At 35.4% G+C, this 20,108-nt stretch overlaps 1 protein-coding gene across 2 annotated transcripts in view; it reads left to right on the top strand.

Moving 5' to 3' along the window:
• The first annotated feature begins 121 nt into the window (after positions 1-121).
• Positions 122-20,108, top strand: part of Bka (FCF1 rRNA-processing protein Bka) — a 67,109-nt gene continuing 47,122 nt past the window's right edge. The window contains exons 1-2 of one of the 2 annotated variants that reach the window (XM_069848412.1): positions 122-141; positions 6,063-6,145. In XM_069848412.1, the coding sequence (XP_069704513.1) occupies positions 139-141; positions 6,063-6,145 (86 nt within the window). In that variant the 5' untranslated portion in view covers positions 122-138. Of the gene's footprint in view, positions 395-6,062; positions 6,146-20,108 lie in introns of both variants that reach the window. The other variant, XM_069848411.1, reaches the window with a different exon arrangement.

Raw genomic sequence — 20,108 nt, 5'->3', positions numbered from 1 at the left:
TTGGCATCCTTGGTTAATTGCAAACGGGCCAGAGATACCAATAGAAATATGAAAGTAAAAGCTAGACACGTGGATGTAAGAAATGTGAAAGATATCATTTTGACAAATGCAAAAATCGCACAAAATCATTGAGAGAATATGGTAAAGAACCGTAGTGCACCCAACGAACTTATGCACTTTCGTGCGCGTTTCTACTTTATAATTATTACGTGTAATGTCAAGTTCTTAAACTGGCAAGCCTGTATACGATGAAGACAATCGTAAAATATAATGCACATTGCACATGCTAACGTGATTTTGTGTATCTGGAATTTGTATTATTTTTACTTATGAACTAGTTATTTGACGTTTAAATTCTTATCATCAGTCGTTCACTTTCAGCGCCCGGAAAATGGTAAAAATAGATAATGCATAGTGTCGCAATGAAGAAACTTTTTAGTTGTATTTTTAATGAGGAGGTTATGTTGTGTTGTATTTTGATATCGTGGACTTACAAGGAAAAGGTGTTATTGGGATATTAAAGATAGTATTGAGTTAAATCAATTTGAAAGTTTGAATATTTATGAAAAATCTGATTTTGCATTTAAACTCATCTACTCCTTCTTGTTAAATAATAGCCTACATGTATTAAGCTACATATTAGTATGTTTTGCAGATTGAATTGAAACTATATATTCACAGATTTTGAACTTCATGATATAAAGAGTGCGTTATATGATCGATCTATTTTAGAGACTAAATCACAAGCTTACTAAGAGTCTTATTCAGAATCATCACTTACCATTTCCACTGTCATCCACAGCAGGTACTGGAACCTTGTCAACTGCAGTGTTACATGTTGGCAGAGTTTTGTACCAGCCATGCAACTCTTCAGGAATTATACTTGCTCCACAGACGGTTAGAAGATTATTCTTCTTTGCTGAGCGTATTGGCAATGAATTTGAGTATTCTACTAGCGGTTGTTTTAGACAAACAAATGGTTGTCCCTCTCCACGAATTTTGATTGCTCTATATTCATCAGAATACCCGCACTTATATTGCAGAACCCAAAATGTTTCTTTCTTGTAAATGAAAGACTTTACTTTGAGCCAATTAACAACATCATTTTCATCTTTGGATTTCTTTTTCACCAACATTTTTGCCACCTGCTGTAGGTTGAAGTATTTTAGAGAGAAGGTTCAGAATTTACGAATAATTTTTTTTTTTTCTGAAAACACTGTGTACCAGAAACAAGGCAATTCTGACTGCTTCCGAACACAAAGGAGGAGGAATCGTAAAAACAGTGGCTTTCGTCAAGATTCTTACTAATCCTCCTTCCTGGAGTGCTGCTAATGACTCAATGGAGAATGAAGTCTTTCTGCCTTCCAGCAGGTTGAACAAACCTCTTCAGAAATGTTTGCAGTGCACTTAAATCCACACAAGTTACAATTTAAATTTTTTAGGAATTTTAGCATCTTGTGATTTTTTAATTTTATATGTCAAGCCATCCCTACGTTAATTTTTTTCATATTGCGTTTTCATTTGCTTGGATTCCTTTTTCTTGAGTTGGTTTCCCAGGTGTCGCACATTTTTCATTGGTATGAGAATCTAAATCTGCAAAATCATTTCCGAAAGCATTATCAATTTATTGTTTTGGTATTGTTTTTAATGTTATAATATCTTATTTAAATAGTTTTAATAATGAACCTACTGGATCCCAAAACAAGATAAAAAAAATTACTTAGGTACAGGCATAAAAACAGCAGCTTCATCTCAAAATGTTAAAGTAATTGCAGTATTTATTTGTTTTGGTTATGTATATTTTAAGAAGAGTCACTTACTAGCAATCACTTCATATTTTTCTGCAAAGCTGCAATAATTTTCTTCCTCTTGTCATATAATTGTTCATGTTTATGAAAAAAAACATATGCAATCAATGTTAATCACTAGCATAGATCACTGTGTACCTTACCAGGTTATGAGCTAAAAACATTCTGCCTGTACAGATATTCTGAAAGTGATATTGAGGTGTACAGGCAAAAGGTATTAAGTGTACTTAATACTCTTTTCCTGTCAACATATTGTTTGTAATGGATTTAATAATTTATGAAGGTTTCATTACTAAGGAACTATAAGAATTAAGACTTAATTCGTTTTCCTAGTAGACAAAGCACAATTTGTTGTACTTATTACCATTAAAAACTCATTTTTCGCAGTTTTTGACTTGACTTTTCCTTGTAAGCCCACGATGTACTAATTTAAACTAGGGTGAAAGTGAATAATTTCGTGGGAAAAATTGTTCCGGCGCCGGGTATCGAACCCGGGACCTTTGGTTACATGTACCAACGCTCTACCAACTGAGCTACCTGGGAACTCTACCAGAAATTATTCAAATCAACTTTATAGTGCGAAAGTATTTATTGAAATGTTTCAGGTACAATATGAAATATATAAATATAATTCAATTTTCGATCTTGCTACGCACTATACGGATATAGGCTATGTTACGTTATTTCAAGATGAAATAAAACTGAGGAACTTTACAAACGTTCATACATCTGAAAAAATAAATGTGTGGCTGCAAGCCAAAATGTGTTGTCATTTCTTGCAGTTGTTCAGAACCGAGCATTTAAAGGGATTCGAACGACCGTATATTATAATAATTATTATGTCAGAGAGTAAAGTAATAGATGTGTATGTCTTCTTTCTCTACAATAAAGATACCATCAGGATGCACAACATCGCAAAATCTCATCTTCGCCAAAAATTTACATATCACCTTTTGCCTTGTAACAACTGAAATAAGTGAGTGTAACAACTCTATAGGTAATTAACTAAAAACCATGAGAGAGAAATCAAGACCAACTGTACAGAGAAGTTTGCAAAGTACCTAGCTAATCATTCCAGGGAAAATATCTTTCATTTGCTGATTTATTTTGGTACCAGGCAAGTACAGTTTTTGGTCTTGGGAAAATAATCGTTTTTATTCTCTGGTCAAACGCATTACTCATTTTAACTTGATATTTTGCAACAACATCTAGTCCACACCTGTAGAATAATGGTTAGTGCATCTGACCGTGAAACCAGGTGGTCCGGGTTCGAATCTCAGTCGGGACAAGTTACTTGGTTAAGGTTTTTTCCGGCATTTTCCCTCGACCCAATATGAGCAAATGCAGGGTATCTATCGGTGCTGGACCCGGACTCATTTCACCGGCATTATCACCTTTATTTCATTCAGTTGCTAAATAACCTGAGATGTTGATACAGCGTCGTAAAATAACCTACTAAAAAAGCATTTATTAAGCTAACCAAAGTCTTTGGTCCAGGGATAATTATTCGGAAAATATTGCATAGCCATCTTTACTGATCATTTGTTTCTCCTCTCCTTTGCTTCAAGACTCGTCATGGCATGGTCACTAATGCTGAAACAGTTTGCTTAGGCCTACCTGTTTTCTGGAGTTTAGCAAAGCGAGTTTTCGTAAGGTCGAGGATCAATGACCAGTTAGGTTTGGTTTGTTAAGACTTTTGGGGACAAGGTAGAGTATCCACTAGCCAAATGTAACGACTCCTGCCCACCAATGTAATGAATATTGCACACTTTATCATTGCCAATGTGGTGCTATAAAGCAATTTTCAACACTTATATCACAGCCACAACACATTTCAATTCTTATTGCACTATATATGTGAAATTATCATTAGGCCTACATTAACCCATTTATTATTTCACAAAACACACATTGAACGATCTAAATGTAATTATGAAAGTCGCCATCACGATCCACTTCCACTAGGTGACACCTGACACGGCACATAGCAGGAATGGCAATATATGCAAACTAAATGATACCAAACGTGAGGAATGTTACTACAGGCGTGTAGTATTATGTGACAGGTTAGATTAGATGTGTATTATGTGGCAGGTTAGGTGTGTAATATTATGTGAAAGATTAGGTTAAAGTAGATGTGTAGTATTATTACTATGTCAGCGATACTGATACTCCCTCCATTTTCTCTCTCAAATTACGTCACATAGGCCTATGGCCGTGTTTTTAATCCTCACACACGACAATTTTGGTATATAGGACTAAGTAAAGTATGTATTTTGGGCATGTGATCACATCCAATTTTCAGTAGCCTACTCCATACTATAAATGCAAGACATTTTCAAGGTATTTAGCAATTTCCTATAGTACCAGGTACATAAGTAACCTTCACCACTTTTGGTACTGTATGCTGTACAAGAGAGAACTGTAGGCCCAGTAAAACATTTAATATAAACTATGCTAGGACATGTTATTATAAGTACTCTCCACTTCTTAGGATCTGTTCCTCCTATAATAAACTGAGCAATATTGACATCTTTCAGGATAGAGCCACATTCTTGAGAGAAATAAATACCGGTAGCTTTCAAAACACTCCATAAGTATTTTGCTAATAAATAGGTCTTAACTGGTTTGCATATTGTATTTTTGGTCTTCTTTCTTAAATTATTTCATATCAATTATCATTACTAACTCACTCCTAATTCTGTTGCTGACTTAACGTAGGTCTAGTCCCTCATCAGTTATTGTATTATTGTTATTAATCTGTGACTAGTTATTTGCATTTCATCACTTGTTCTATTACTTTAATATGATCTTTATATTGTAAATACTTTTGTTTTCGTTTACCGAGATTTACATGTAATATTTGCTTGATATCTTTTATTGAGTAGTATTGGATTGTAACTGTTTAAGTTTAAATACCATTATTATATGTATTACTACTGTTATTTTCACTTTTCTCTACTCCAGGGGCGGCCCGTCCTTATGTGCTACAGTAGAATGATAATTTTGGCTCAAATAATGTATTTGTAATACCACCATAGTATTTGATCTGTCATTTGACAATTTCCCGTGGTTATGTTCATGACACGTTATAAAGTGTTTAGTCTTCGTGCCTTCTTTGGTGCCTCAGGGGGTTCGTTGTGCTACTCAAAGCTCCACATGAAAAATGTAGACAGTTATGCGCATGTGCGAAGCTGAAATCACTGCTCTGATTGGCTATTTTTACGCGGGAAAGTGCTGTAGTCAGCTTCAGCACAACACAGCTTGGAGATTGCAAAAGTAAAGCGTAACGAAAGAATGCTTTTTTGTGGAAGAATTCGGTACTATGTACAATGTATTTGGTAATTCAAGTGTCCGACTGCTGCTGCCATCTACCAGTTAAAGTTGCTGTCAACAGCTATACTATACTGAACAAAAGAGTGTTCCAGATACAAGTTGAATTTCTATACGGAAAATCTGACTTCCGAAATATAGATGGCTGTTCAATTGTCACAATACATAGTATCCAACAATTTACAGGATCCATTCTGTGAAGTATCGAAGTTGTTAAATATTTTGGTTACAACACCAATGACCACTGCTGAGCCAGAAATATGTTTTTCTTCCTTGAAACGCGTAAAAACGTTTTTAAGGAACACTATGTCCCAGGATCGTCTCACTGCTCTTGCAATACTGTCAATAGAAAAGTGTATGATGTCCAAGATGGAGGGGTTTAACACCAAATGACAAGTTCTGCAGTACGAAAGAACGTTGTATGGACTTCATATTTCATCACTAGACGAGACTCCAAATTAAGATAAATACATAAGTGTAGGCCTCTACAGTAGGCCGATATAGAGATTGTAGCACACTCATTATTTTGACCACCAGCCGCTACTGCTCTACTCTGTAATTACATTGTTCAGTGGATTAAATAAATAAATAAATATGTGCTTTTTGGTAGAGACGTATACATAAGACAGAAGAAAGAGCTTTCCCGAGTAGTGCAACATAATGGCAGTACTACTGGGTTACTTGATGTGAAAATGTGTGAGAAAATCTTCAGTCAGTTATATAAGAAACAAAGGTATTTGGGGTGGGTTGGATGGATTAATAGCTTTAGCAGTAATCACATAATGCCTTTAGAATGTGTGTTACAATTTTTAGGTTATTTTAAATGATCTAAGTACTTTCTTTCTCTCATATTATGGGATCGAAGATTAACCATTAACTACCTACCTATTTTTAATTTAATTTCATTTGTTTTATTTGTAGGGTAAAACGAAGAGAACTAAGAAATTTGCACAACAAAAATTTGCACAAATGAAGAAGATGATAAGCCAGAGTGACCCAAGAATGTAAGTATATTATGTATACAGCTGCTTTCAAGAGAATTAATGTTTCATTGTTTTACTCCTATATCTATCCTTTTTGGTTTCAAGAATACCCGAATCTTGATAATGATTACGTGACAACTGGTTGTCTGAGTGATAAGCAAATAGACATCACACTTTAAATTATTATGCACGTTATGTTAACACATTTTGAAATAAATTTCATGCCAATAGTGATTACTCTTGCTTTTCCAATTCACTGCGGGCTAAAGCAGGGAGATGCACTATCACCTTTACTTTTTAACTTCGCTCTAGAATATGCCATTAGGAAAGTTCAGGATAATAGACAGGGTTTGGAGTTGAATGGGTTACATCAGCTTGTCTATGCGGATGACGTGAATATGCTAGGAGAAAATCCACAAACGATTAGGGAAAACGCGGAAATTCTAGTTTAAGCAAGTAAAGCGATAGGGTTGGAAGTAAATCCCGAAAAGACTAAGTATATGATTATGTCTCGTGACCAGAATATTGTACGAAATGGAACTATAAAAATTGGAGATTTATCTTTCGAAGAGGTGGAAAAATTCAAATATCTTGGAGCAACAGTAACAAATATAAATGACACTCGGGAGGAAATTAAACACTGAATAAATATGGGAAATGCGTGTTATTATTCGGTTGAGAAGCTTTTGTCATCCAGTCTGTTGTCAAAAAATCTGAAAGTTAGAATTTATAAAACAGTTATATTACCGGTTGTTCTGTATGGTTGTGAAATTTGGACTCTCACTGTGAGAGAGGAACAGAGATTAAGGGTGTTTGAGAATAAGGTTCTTAGGAAAATATTTGGGGCTAAGAGGGATGAAGTTACAGGAGAATGGAGAAAGTTACACAACGCAGAGCTGCACGCATTGTATTCTTCACCTGACATAATTAGGAACATAAAATCCAAACGTTTGAGATGGGCAGGACATGTAGCACGTATGGGCGAATCCAGAAATGCATATAGAATGTTAGTTGGGAGACCGGAGGGAAAAAGACCTTTGGGGAGGCCGAGACGTAGGTGGGAGGATAATATTAAAATGGATTTAAGGGATATGATGGTAGAGACTGGATTAATCTTGCTCAGGATAGGGACTGACGGTGGGCTAATGTGAGGGCGGCAATGAACCTCCGGGTTCCTTAAAAGCCAGTAAGTTAGTAAGTAAGTGATTACTCTTGAGTGTTGATAATTGCCGAATGTTCGATACTTATTATCTCTAAACTCTAGAATACAATTACTGATAAGCAAACTGTAATTATTTATCAGAACCTCGAACCAAAGGAGAAGAGAAACAAGTGAAGATCAATAAAGATGGCTGTGCAGTAATTATCCTGGAACAAAGACTTTGGCTAGTTTAGTTAGATGTTGTTTCAAAAATTAAGTTAAAATGCGTAATGTTTTTGACCAGTGAATGAAGACTTTTGTTTTCCCTGGACCAAAAAATTGCACTTTCCTTTGCACCAAAATAATAATATAATAAAAGAATAAAAAAATCAGAAAATGAAAGGAAAGTATATTTCCTGCAATGATTACTTTACGAACTTCTCTGTACAGTTGGCCTCGGTTTCTCACACCATTATGGCATGGTTTTTAGCTACTTACCTGTATTCTAGAGTTATTAAGTTTATTATTGTAAGTATGTAGACTTATGTTGTTGTTTAGTGAACTGTCCAAAGACAGATCTGAACCTCACAAGTGGTACCAAGAAGTGCCTTCTGACACTTATGAGGCAACTAGGCCGGGAGATAATGGGATAGGGTGGCCAGTTCCTTTTCCCCTCCATTGCATACTAGCTATACATATTAAATTAGTCAAACTTCAGATGCATACAAACAGTTGTTCTTCCTCTGAACATATTATCAAGTGAGATTTACTAAAGTCTGTGTGATGAATCTTGTCTCACTGTAAAAAGAGAGAGAAAGGAGATATGTCTTACCTCGTCTGTGTTGTTATTGCGATGGGAGGAGTGAAGCGATGCCAGTGGCGGAAGGGACTAGTTGATACATTCTGTAGCGCAAAATAAAGTAACAAAATATCTCTCTTCGTACTATATAGTTCCGTTACGAGCTTGTCTTTCAAGAAACTGAGTTCCGGTAGCCTGTACAATAACAAGGTTTTGAAAGGGATCCTGAAAATTTACAACCCTCCTATAATCTCCACCCTCATTTGAAGGGACTTGGCTTTATTGCTACTGAGACAAGATAAACCTTACCAGGTATAGTAATAGATGTATATATCAGCCAGAACCTCAACAGACGGAATGTAGACCTATATATCTCTTATTTCTTTTACTGATGTATTGTCATTTATTGAGGACAGTAATATAGTAGCTTCTTTCTACATCATAATGAGCTTGTGTCATTTTTCCAGGAAACACTTATCGCTAATCTATCCAAATAGTAATGTAATGGGCCTGAAGTTTGCTTGTGCTGTGCTTACCAAAAAATTAATAATAATTTTTTTCTCTACTGTTCTCTCATACAAGTGGCGGCTCGTGGATTTTATTCTGGGATGGCTCAATCATAGAAATGAAAACAAACAAGGAACAATGACAAATTTTTGTATAGCAAAGTACACTATCTACCAAAAAGTAATTGGGCACTGTTTTTTGCCCCTTTAGAACCTCGTGGTACCACCTCTTGTTGCTATAACAGCAGCCACCCTGTCAGGCATGTTCTCCACTAGTTTGTGTAGGATATCCACTGGAATGCATCGCCATTCCTCTTGCAGTATGGCACTCAGTTGGACAATGGAAGATGGCCGCATTTCCCGAAACCTCAATCGCCGGTCCAATTCGTCTCAGAGGTGTTCAATGTGATTGAGATCAGGACTCTGTGCAGGCCAGTCCAACCGGTGAACATTATTGTCTGCATACCATTGCATAGTAGCCACCGAAACATGGCATCTAGCACGTAAAATCCTGGGTGCCCAATTACTTTTTGGTAGATAGTGTATTTCACTAACCTTATTACTTAATTGTAGTGGAAACCCATCCTGTGGGCTTCTTATTAATGAACTTCTCAATCACTTTCTTGTTGAAAGCTGGAATATCTGTTACCATGTTCTTCTCAATTTTGAAGTTGAGAAACATCTCTCGGTTTCACAGATAGTCGTCAGAATCATCACTAAAATTTTTGGTGTTTTTATTGTTTCTGTAAAAACAGTTGTGCCAAGTCGAAATGAAAAAAGAAAATTAAGGGGAGTCTGTACTTCCATATCTTACAATGTTAAATTCCTCAATTTTGGGTGCATTTTTCTCAGAAATTATAAAAGATACAAATGTAGATAAAATAGGGCATATGTAACATACCTTCATGTTTACAACCGACTAAATAAATTTAAAATTCCACTGAGTGGTTGGCAAAAAAAATTCATTGATAACATTTTTGCATTAAGATTCACTACAAATTATTATTTTTTTTATTTTTGCTGAAGATGGAAATAATCTTAATTTTTTTTAGCCTACTGTATAAAATGGCATCACAGTGATATTGTATATTAATTTCAGCCTTCTGGGTATAATACTTACTGAGAAAAGTACACAAATGTCACAAAAAATAAGAAAGTGCAGAAAATATGTGTCAGAGTTTCCATAGCTTACAAATTCCTCAATTTTGGGTGCACTTTCCTCAGAAGTTATAAAAGATACAAATATAGAAAAAATAGAGGATATGTAATGTACCTTTATGTATAGAACAGGCTAAATAACTTCAAAATTCCACAGAACAGTTGGCAAAAAAAAATCATTGATAATATTGTTTGCATTAAGAATTACTAGAAATTAAATTTTTCCTGAAGATAGGACTAAAAGAAGAAACAAAACCATATTATTTTACCAAAAAATGATAAAAACCAAAATTTCATTTTTTTTTGCCAAAATTTGGTGTACAGACTCTCCTTAAGTGTTTTCAGAGTCATTGCCCGGGGTGCACAGTAGGAGGCTAGTCAATGCTACACACACAATGAGATGAGATAATGGAGATTTATTGGGATGCCACAGGAGAACTGGAGCTTCCAAAGAAAACTCATATGTTACTTGGATCACGGGCTTGCCCAGTACAACATAAATTGGGGGTACATCAAGGATCTAACCCAGGTCCACAGGATTATAAGTCCAGTGCTCTAGCCACTAGACCACCATGCCAGGGCAGCCTGAGAATGATGTGACTTACACTAAAACGCGATAATTTAAACAAAAACATGTGTATCTTTCAAGCCCCTTCCGTTGTGGGACAATTGTAAGAAGCCGTTATCAAAAGATTATCTTTGTTCTCACTTACCTACCATAATATTGCTTATCAATTCGCTCTTACAGTCAATTCTAATACATTAAAACTGAATGTCATTTCTACATCTCTCGATTTGCCAACCATTGCTGATGTCTTACCTCAGCCAGATGTGCCAGTAAACTCTCCACAAATTAATGAGGATCAGTTAAGAAGGATGATAGGCCAAGAAAATGGAGAATAACGTGCTATAATTACTAAAATTATGGACTTGGTACAAAAAAATGATGGAAGCATCAGTAATGCATATTTTATGGATGGCTCACGTGGCAGTGCTCAGAACCTTTGTTTACCAGTGTTTGGTTCACAACTCCATAAACTTGGGGCTACATATAATTTCTGTTGTATGGACTGGTATTACAGCAATGTTACTACCTCAAGACTGTACTGTACACAGTCGATTCAAATTACCTCTAAATGTACATGAAGGTTCTTTATCAGGTGTAATAGTTAATAGCAAAGAGGCTTCACATATTCTTTCAGCAAAGCTAATAATCTGGGATGAAGCATCTATGGCAGAGGTCTGCATCGGACGTTTTCGCTCGAGCGCCAAGTAGTTCATAGCATAATCCGATAGGTAGCGCACATAGATGATGGGTAAAATTTTCGCGAGCGATAAATCCTCGAACGGTATAAGCCGAGCATTAGACATTCGTTCTTGTTACAGTGATGAACTGGTGTAGTAACATCATAGATGTTTATCATTTCAAAACTTTGCAGTGTTTAACTAACCTCTCCATAGTACAACTACAAAACTTGCTTTAAAATGTAATATAAATGTTGTAGGTAAATATCCCCCCCCCCCTCCATACACACAGGAGTGATTTTGTATTTGCCATATCTGATAGATGTTATTGGATGTATATGTAATTATTATAAACGGAGAACACAATCATGATAATGCAAGAAATGTATAAAGTTTTCTAGTAATAATAATAATAATAATAATAATAATAATAATCTCTAATAATTAGTGTATCAATCTTTGCGTCTGTAACAGTTGTGCAGCATGATTATTCGTTTTATTATATTTTCTGTGACGTTATCTCTGTACTAATATTGTTATTAATTTACTGCTATGTAATAATATTTTCTAAAACGTTTCTACATTGTCGCAGTATATAGGCGGAACACTATGTATAGACCTATCATATTATATATGTGGTAAATCAAATATTGAATAATTATTAATTAGGAATAATAACTGTGTATCGAAGTTTTTCATACTATTTTATTTATAACTTCATGTTACTGTTTTGGTACGTTCCATTAGACGTTTGTCATAAACGCAGAAAATAAAGCCTTATTTTTACCGTGTGAGCAAAACATATGTGTATCTTATCTGTCGCCTTCCATACAAGATAAGACATGTCAGTGAGATGACCTTGTACTGTGCTTCTATTTATTACGAGCGTATCACGACTGATCTTATCTCACTCGAGCGTGCGATATTCGACCGAGTTCAAGCGAGCGATTTAACTCCAATGCAGCACTCTGATCTATGGCTATATGCATGCATTAATGTGCATAAATCGTCTGCTCAAGGTTATAATGAATAATGATGTACCATTTGGTGGCAAAAATATAGTTTTGGGAGGTGATTTCAGGCAGGTATTGCCTGTTGTGTCTCACAGATGGAAAGCAACCATTGTCCAAAATTCCATACTGTCCTCTTCTTTGTGATCAATATCCAAATATTTAAATTTAGTAAAAATATGTGAGCGAAGCCAAAGGAATGTGACTTTGTCAACTTCTTACTACAAATTAGTAATGATGTATACCCCCACATTGATCACGAAAAATCAGACTTGTTTGATTTACCACCCTCCATAATTTCTTAAAGTAATGTCATTGAAGTATACTGAAATGAAGTAGCCTCATAGAAAGATGTATCATGGTTTTTCAAAAATAGCTAATTAAGCACTAAAAGTGAACATTGTAACGAAATTAATGGCATAGTCTTATATCTTATTCCAAGAGCTTCAAGGAGTTACATCAGTGTGAATAATTACTGAAGATGAGATCGAATATTTGTAGTTTCTGACTAAATTTCAAGATAGCTTAGATATGAGTGGATTGCCGCTTCATATTCTACAATTGAAAGAAGGTTCTATTGTGATGTTATTGAGAAATCTTAATATTTCGCAATGCCTGTTGAATGGCACTCGACTTATAGTTTGGAATGTGTATGATAATTGTTTAGATGTTGACATTATTACTTGTGTAAATGTTGGCCAAAGAATACTACTTCCTCACATTGATGGAACACCATCAGATTCTTTTTTGCCATTTTCGTTCAAAAGAAGGCAATTTCCAATATGTTTGCCTTTTTGTATAACAATCAATGAAGTTCAAGGCTAGATATTAGATGGAGTAGGCAATTATTTACCGGAACCTATATTCAGTCGTGGACAGCTTTATGTCACATTATCCCAAGCAAAGTCTTGGTTGACTTTCAGGTTGAAATAGAACCAAAGGGCAGGTGTACAGCAAATTTCATATAAATAAAAGTTCTACCTATAGGTTTGTGCAATTGAATGCTGCAGAGCAGCATGGGTTCTGAAGTTTGAATAGAAAATAATGTAATTCTTTTTTAACATAAAATAGTGGGATGTTTAAATTTTCATAGTACAACTTTGAGATATTATTATTATTATTATTATTATTATTATTATTATTATTATTATTATTATTATTATTATTATTATTATTATTATTATTACGTAATATCATTTTCAAGGAAAATCTCTACACTAAAATATAACTATCATCTAAAAAATTTATTAATTAACAGAAAAGATTGTATTAGAGACCTCAGTGTATTAATTGACAATAAATTATATTTTCACAGCCATATTGATTATATTTATAATCATGCAATAAGAATGTTAGGAATAATTCGATCAATTACTTATTCTTTCTCAACACCTGACTCTGTTAATGCTATTCTATACATTAGTCAGATCGAAACTCGAATATGCATCTGTAGTTTGGAACTCTATTACTAGTTCTGATTCGGCAAAACTGGAAATTATTCAAAGGAAATATATTTCATTATGTTCGTACAGATTCCTGCCTAATAACTCTGGGTATAACTATGATAAAAAATGCGAGCACTTTGAATGTCGAAGCCTGTATGCCAGACATCATGATCTCGATTCTTAAGTAAGGTTCTTAAAGGTGACATTAATTGCCAATCTTTCTTAAACAGTGTCAGCCTTCGTATTCCTATGAAGGACATGAGACATCACAAACTCTTCTATATTAGAAATTCTAAATCTTCCTCTCCGGTCTCCAGATGTATTAAACATGCTAACTTACATGTAGGCGATTTCGATCCATTCAATGTATAGAAGTATTAGTACATGGCAATGTCTTTGCTAATATTATTTGCATAATCCTTATACACAAATTGGTAGTAAGAATCAACTCCTTTCCCTTATATTTTATAGTATTAATTCTTATAAATTAATTATTGTAATCTTTGTTCTTTATTTTGTTGTTATCTCAAGTATTTAATTGTACCATAGTTGTTCATTTTAATGTATTAATTGTATCACTGTACTGGACTTTTATTGGCCAATGGCTGTTGTCCAGCACATAAATAAATTATTATTATTATTATTATTATTATTATTATTATTATTATTATTATTATTAATTTGTTTGCTGCTTCCCATTAGCTCCGTTTGGCTCCCAGAGGGCTGCGGCCTTCTGGTTGAGATTGACTGCCCTATGACAGCAGTGGTTCCATCAGCTGAAACCTAGATTATCTTTCCTCTGAGTTCATAATCCATAACTCCTTCATAGCACACATTGACATTATATGATATCAGCAAGACTAAATTGATTGATATGTGGAAGCTAGCAACCTGTTCTCAACATCTTAAGCTGGCTCTAGATGACACCATTTCAAAATGAACAAATAATTATTGCTAAGCCAGAATATAAAAGAATTACTTAATAAAGGACAACATACACTAACTGTGTTTGTAGATGTTGAATCCGCATATGGTTCTATTTGGAGATGCAGTCCAAAAAATTTGCCACCTCCTTCCCCCTCTCAAAACTTGCCACCCCAGACTGTGGCCCATGTTGCCCCATGTGTAAATATGGCATTAGCGGTAGTGAGACAGACTACAGCTCATAGCTGACAGAAACACCAGGAATGTTCGCTGGGACTCACTATAGATAGCTTCTATCTCACCATCAAATTTTTTAGTGTTTTCCCAGCACTCCAATAAAAAGAAAAGAATTGAAAAGTTTCATCTGTTCCTCCTCCTTCATCAAAATCCATGAGGGAAACATCTATGTGTACTAATTCAATTTAATTTACAAAAATTTCCCTCATTAGAGGGCTGCCACATGACAAATTGTTACAGACAACTTGAACATTTATAATAACATTACGAAGTTCTAATATAAAAATAGAACAATTATAGCACTAATATATAAAAGAATCTACAAAAAGTGACAAAAATTAAAGAGTATGATTTTCTTTACATAAAAGTATTAAAATTTATAATTACTGCCAAAGAAATGATTTCTTAATATGAAAATAGACCCCTTAAGTGCAGCAACTGCAATATCTAAGAGATATGACTTCTGTAGTTCTTGTGAAGTCCAAAACTGCACCAAAAATTTGAGAAGAGTTCCTCATGCCCATCCATTAAGCCAACGACATTTATACTGTCAAGCTTGTATTGGTTTTGTAATACTTGACAGTAGATTCACATATGCTTCTCTTCTCGGAGTCCACCTCCTCTGGCTGTCCTTCATGAGACTGAAAGTGGACAGTAAGATCCAATATTAATCCTTGTTTTTCAGATGATCTGAACACAATGATGTCACTGCATCTGCTACTGCCATCAGTGGCCAAACCAGAGACCTCCTCATAAACAGTGTAGCCGCAATCCCACTTAGCTTGAGCCATCATACCCTGAATGATATGTCTACTGTTTAGTAGGACTTCTCATACGGACAGAATCCCAGGACAAGTGCTATCTAATGTAGAGTTTATAATGTGGTAACTCTTACGACCCACTCACACCTATGCATTGCATCACATTGCGCTAATATTTTCTGCAGTTGGCTTCCATTAGAACAATATGCAGCGCAGCATGGAGTGGCTAAACAAAATGGATCTTTTGATTATATCTCACCTGTGATGTTTCCTAGTATGTTACTTACTTCTCTGCTACGTGTTATGTGCTGTCTCTTCTCACTTTATAGATCTCTTGGATATGGAACAACAAGTTTTGATGGAGAAATCATTGCAATAAGTGAATGTCTCAGGAATCTTCAATGCCACATCAATAAATTTAGGAATGCAGTTATATTGTCAGACTCCAAAGCAGCTATTCTATCAATCGTCTCTAAACACACACCTTCATCTCAAATAGCAGAAATAACTAAAATGCTCTCTCAATTAATATCACTCAATAAAAGAATTGTATTCCAATGGATACCATCCCATTGTGGAATCCTGTGAAACGAGAATGCGGATGCTTTAGCAAAGAAGGGCAGCACTGCTACTTACAGACCTGTTACTAAATCTACGTATTACTCTGTGAAGAGATTTATTAAATCTACATACTCAGACTTCAACAAACAAAATTTGATAACTCAATTCCAAGGGAAAAAATGGAACTCTCTGCATCAAAATCCACAGTTAATTCCCGATTTACCACGAAAATCGTCTGTAGCTGCATTTAGATTGGCAACAGGCCATGATTGTTTGGCCAAACACCTGCATAGAATTGGAATATATCAGTCCCCCGGTCCACACCTGTGGAGTAACGGTCAGCGCGTCTGGCTGCGAAACCAGGTGGCCCGGGTTCGAATCCCGGTCGGGGCAAGTTACCTGGTTGAGGTTTTTTCCAGGGTTTTCCCTCAACCCAATACGAGCAAATGCTGGGTAACTTTCGGTGCTGGACCCTGAACTCATTTCACCGGCATTATCACCTTCATATCATTCAGACGCTAAATAACCTAGATGTTGATACAGCGTCGTAAAATAACCAAATAAAATAAAAAATATCAGTCCCCTAACTGTCCATTGTGCAACTCAAACCAAGAAATGGATTCGGAACACCTCAAAATCTGTGCTTCAGTGGCTGGTCATGATAATATCTTTGAAAAATATTGGAGTGCAAGAGGTCAAATGACTTTATTGTCAAATGCCTGGCATTAGAAAACAACAACAACAACTTATTTCTCTGCAGACCTTATCACATATGCTATTATTGCAATAGTGTTTGTGGCTTTTATCATAATAGACTCCACATTTCTTCACCAAATTAATTAATTTTCCACAATCCATTTTAATTTTTAACCCATAAGAAGTTAAGATGCACCTATATACAGTGAGGGAAGTGGGGAAAAAAACCATATGCGGTATGATACCTGAAGATTTTTCTCTGGCATACCGCAATTTAAAAAAAAAAGGCATACCCCCTCCCTTACAACTTAGACATAAATGATGTATGCAATGAATTGTTTTGTGCAGTCAGTAACGCGAGTCTTTGAAGCTTACACAACACATTAAATTTCTTAATAAAATAATTTCAAGTTACTTCAATTATTTACTAGATCATTTTACAATGTCCTTTGAGATGTATCATTTAAAATAATGTTAAAGCTTCGAAGTGCCTTAACTAATTATTAGTAAAAAGTGAAACAAAAAAACTGACAGTCACTATACCTTGACCAAAACTACTTCCGACCTGACAGTTTACAGAGAAGGGGGAGCAGTGTTGTCATGTTGCCCATCTTTCGTGTAAGCGAGCACGCTGCCGATAGAGTGCAGTAATGAACGGCTGACATGAACACATACATTTCTAACCAATTTGTTGAACACTAGGCATTAAAATTTGTGTACATTATTATTTTTATTAGTCTATTATAATTATAAATATTATTATTATTAGTTGTAGTAGTAGTAGTAGTAGTAGGCCTAGTAGTAGTAGTAGTAGTACCGGTATTCTTCGATGTAATACCTTTAAAAAAGCTTCGAAAGGACTGTAAATTGTAAAAACAGGTTTAAATTTAATACGAAGCCTCTACTTTTAAGAGTGTCGGTATTCTTCATTGTAATATTGTTAGAAAGACATTGAAAAAACTGTAAACTACAAGTATAAAAATATTTATGATTAAGAATCTGCACGGCCTTTTTCTTTTCCAATATCGATAACAGTGCTCTTATTCATTTTAACACAAGCAGCGGTTCTCATTACGACTTGCGCCGAAGGTAAAAGAGACCCGCCATTATCTTTTACCCTCTCAAAATACTCTCTTACATAACACATCATCTCTCACGCTTGACTCTTTAATGGGGCACCTTGTCCAATATTCTTTGTTCTTCGCCTGTCTTTCCTTCCTTCCGACATTGCACAAGTCACCTGTTTAGAAGCTCTCGCAGAAACTAGAAAACACACACTAGCCACACACTCCACCAATGGCAACGACGATAATACGTGTAAATATAATTTAAACACAATAATTATCGATATATTAAAACAACAACACAACTAAATAATATTTTTAATTCACACAAAGCACGCGCTAACCAGCCAACTCAAAGTCATTCCGGGCACTGTATTCGCCACTAGGCCGTGGTATTCACGTGCAACTTGTAAACATAGACATGGCAACACCGACCCGTTACCATGGTTACGCGTTTCTCGTGATTGGTTGATTTGAATGGTTGCCATGGTAACATGCTAAAGGCGCCATTTGTCAGGTCGGAAGTTGTTTTGGACAGACCATAAATTGTCTACAATAGCCACCACAAGCTACAGATCACAGCCTTCTATAGTTGAAATACTACCGTTGTAAGCATTCCAGGTGTTGAGCTTATAAGCGTGTCTAAATACACAGTGAATACAGTTCCAGAAGGCTGTGGTTTAGATTTACGGAGCAAACAGATAGTACTCTTTGCTGTGAAGAAATGTATAAACAAATTTTTACAATCACATTTTTTCAGTGACAGTGTCATTTTTCACTAACAGTATGTTTTCTGGCCACAGAAACCAGTGGCAGTATTCCATACTGTCACATACCGTCTCACTTCCCTCACTGTCTATATATAAAAAGAGAGCTGACTGTTTTTATTTCAACATATCAGCCTGAAATGAAGAAACCCGAGCGTCTACTCGACAATTTCCGACTTTGATGTGCCATAAAAAATTACTCTTTCCAATGACTATTCACCGTGCCACATCACACCATGCCACAGTGCATTGTTCCACAGCCTCTCATTTAAATACATTAACATGCAGCAGCACGATGCGTAGGTGTGAGCAGGACATTGCTGTTGTTCAAGTTTCTGTTTGCATTTAAGTTGTTTTTTACTACAATACTGTTTATTGGATTAGTATTTTGCAATGGCTTGCAATGCTTGTATTGACTACATCAATTATTAATAGAGAAAAGATGTTCAAGCATGTGGAAAAAGGCAGGCAATGAGGCAATAAAATATGTAATATAGGCAGTAAAAAAAAAGGTTTTTATTATTTAAACAGGAATATTATTTGCAAAAGAAAATCACAAAAATACTAGACTCACGCTTTTAATGCTGTTTGTAATTTGTTGCACATAACTACAAGGTGTTTCTTCAGATTAACAACAATGAAATTTTGTCTTGGTATTGGAGGTCAAACGATCGACCTTGGGAAAGAAACTATGCAACACCTTAGCAACACAATGAAAACTATGTGCTACATTCCTGGGAAGCAATTCGTAGTATATGACGTCTTTATGCCACCAGAGGTATAACATCATCTTCTGTAGATGGACACTAATTTTTGTATGGGCTGTTGTGTGTTGAAATGACAGAACCATTTTCTTGCAGTGCTTTTTCCGATGGTATTCTCCCCATACATGGAACAAATGTTTCGAGGCACCCCTGTTGTCTTTGCTTCTGTATTTAACTCAAAGAGAAGAATATGTCGGAAATACAGTATTCGTTTTTTCCACTTGGTATCCCATCTTCTTTAGCCCACAAATAGCAGAAAAATTACTTGAAATCCTCAAAATTCAAGGTGTCTTTATAAGCACATCATTTCAAATAACAAATGACAAATGTTAAACGATCTTACAACGCAGCATTGTGATGACGAACAAGAATGCTGCAAACTTATGCATCATCAACCTAATAAATAACAGAAGTTGTTAGGTTATTGACATTTTTCAGTTCGTAAGAAGTTAGAAGAAATGGTATGCACTCATCATCATCATCTGCATAGTCCATGGTTCCGATTATGTTGGGTATGTGCCTACCAACTACATCCATTGTCTCATCAATGGAGATCCGTGTTTCCCCCTCCCCCCTGAACCAATGCCGAATGTTTTCATCACGTCTTCATAATAATTATGCACATATTTTTTTCTAAGTGTGTGGACTGTTTACTGTATTTCTCCAAAAATGTCTTCAAAGATTTGTTTTCCATTTTCTATAAAGGAATCCCTGCCTCTACGAATATTTTATACAAACCCATTGAAAAAACTAACTGCATATTTGTTAAAGCCAACAGTAGAGTACACACTTTCTTCTAGTTGACCATCTTCGCTATAGCAGAAACGTGTTTAGCTGTTGCAGTGCATTGTTACAAAGTACTTCTTCTCGTGATTTACAAACTTTTGACACACTTTACACAGTAAA

The sequence above is a fragment of the Periplaneta americana genome, chromosome 15 (assembly GCF_040183065.1).
Source record: "Periplaneta americana isolate PAMFEO1 chromosome 15, P.americana_PAMFEO1_priV1, whole genome shotgun sequence".
Lineage (NCBI taxonomy): Eukaryota > Metazoa > Arthropoda > Insecta > Blattodea > Blattidae > Periplaneta > Periplaneta americana.
This window is presented reverse-complemented; position numbering and strand designations above follow the sequence as displayed.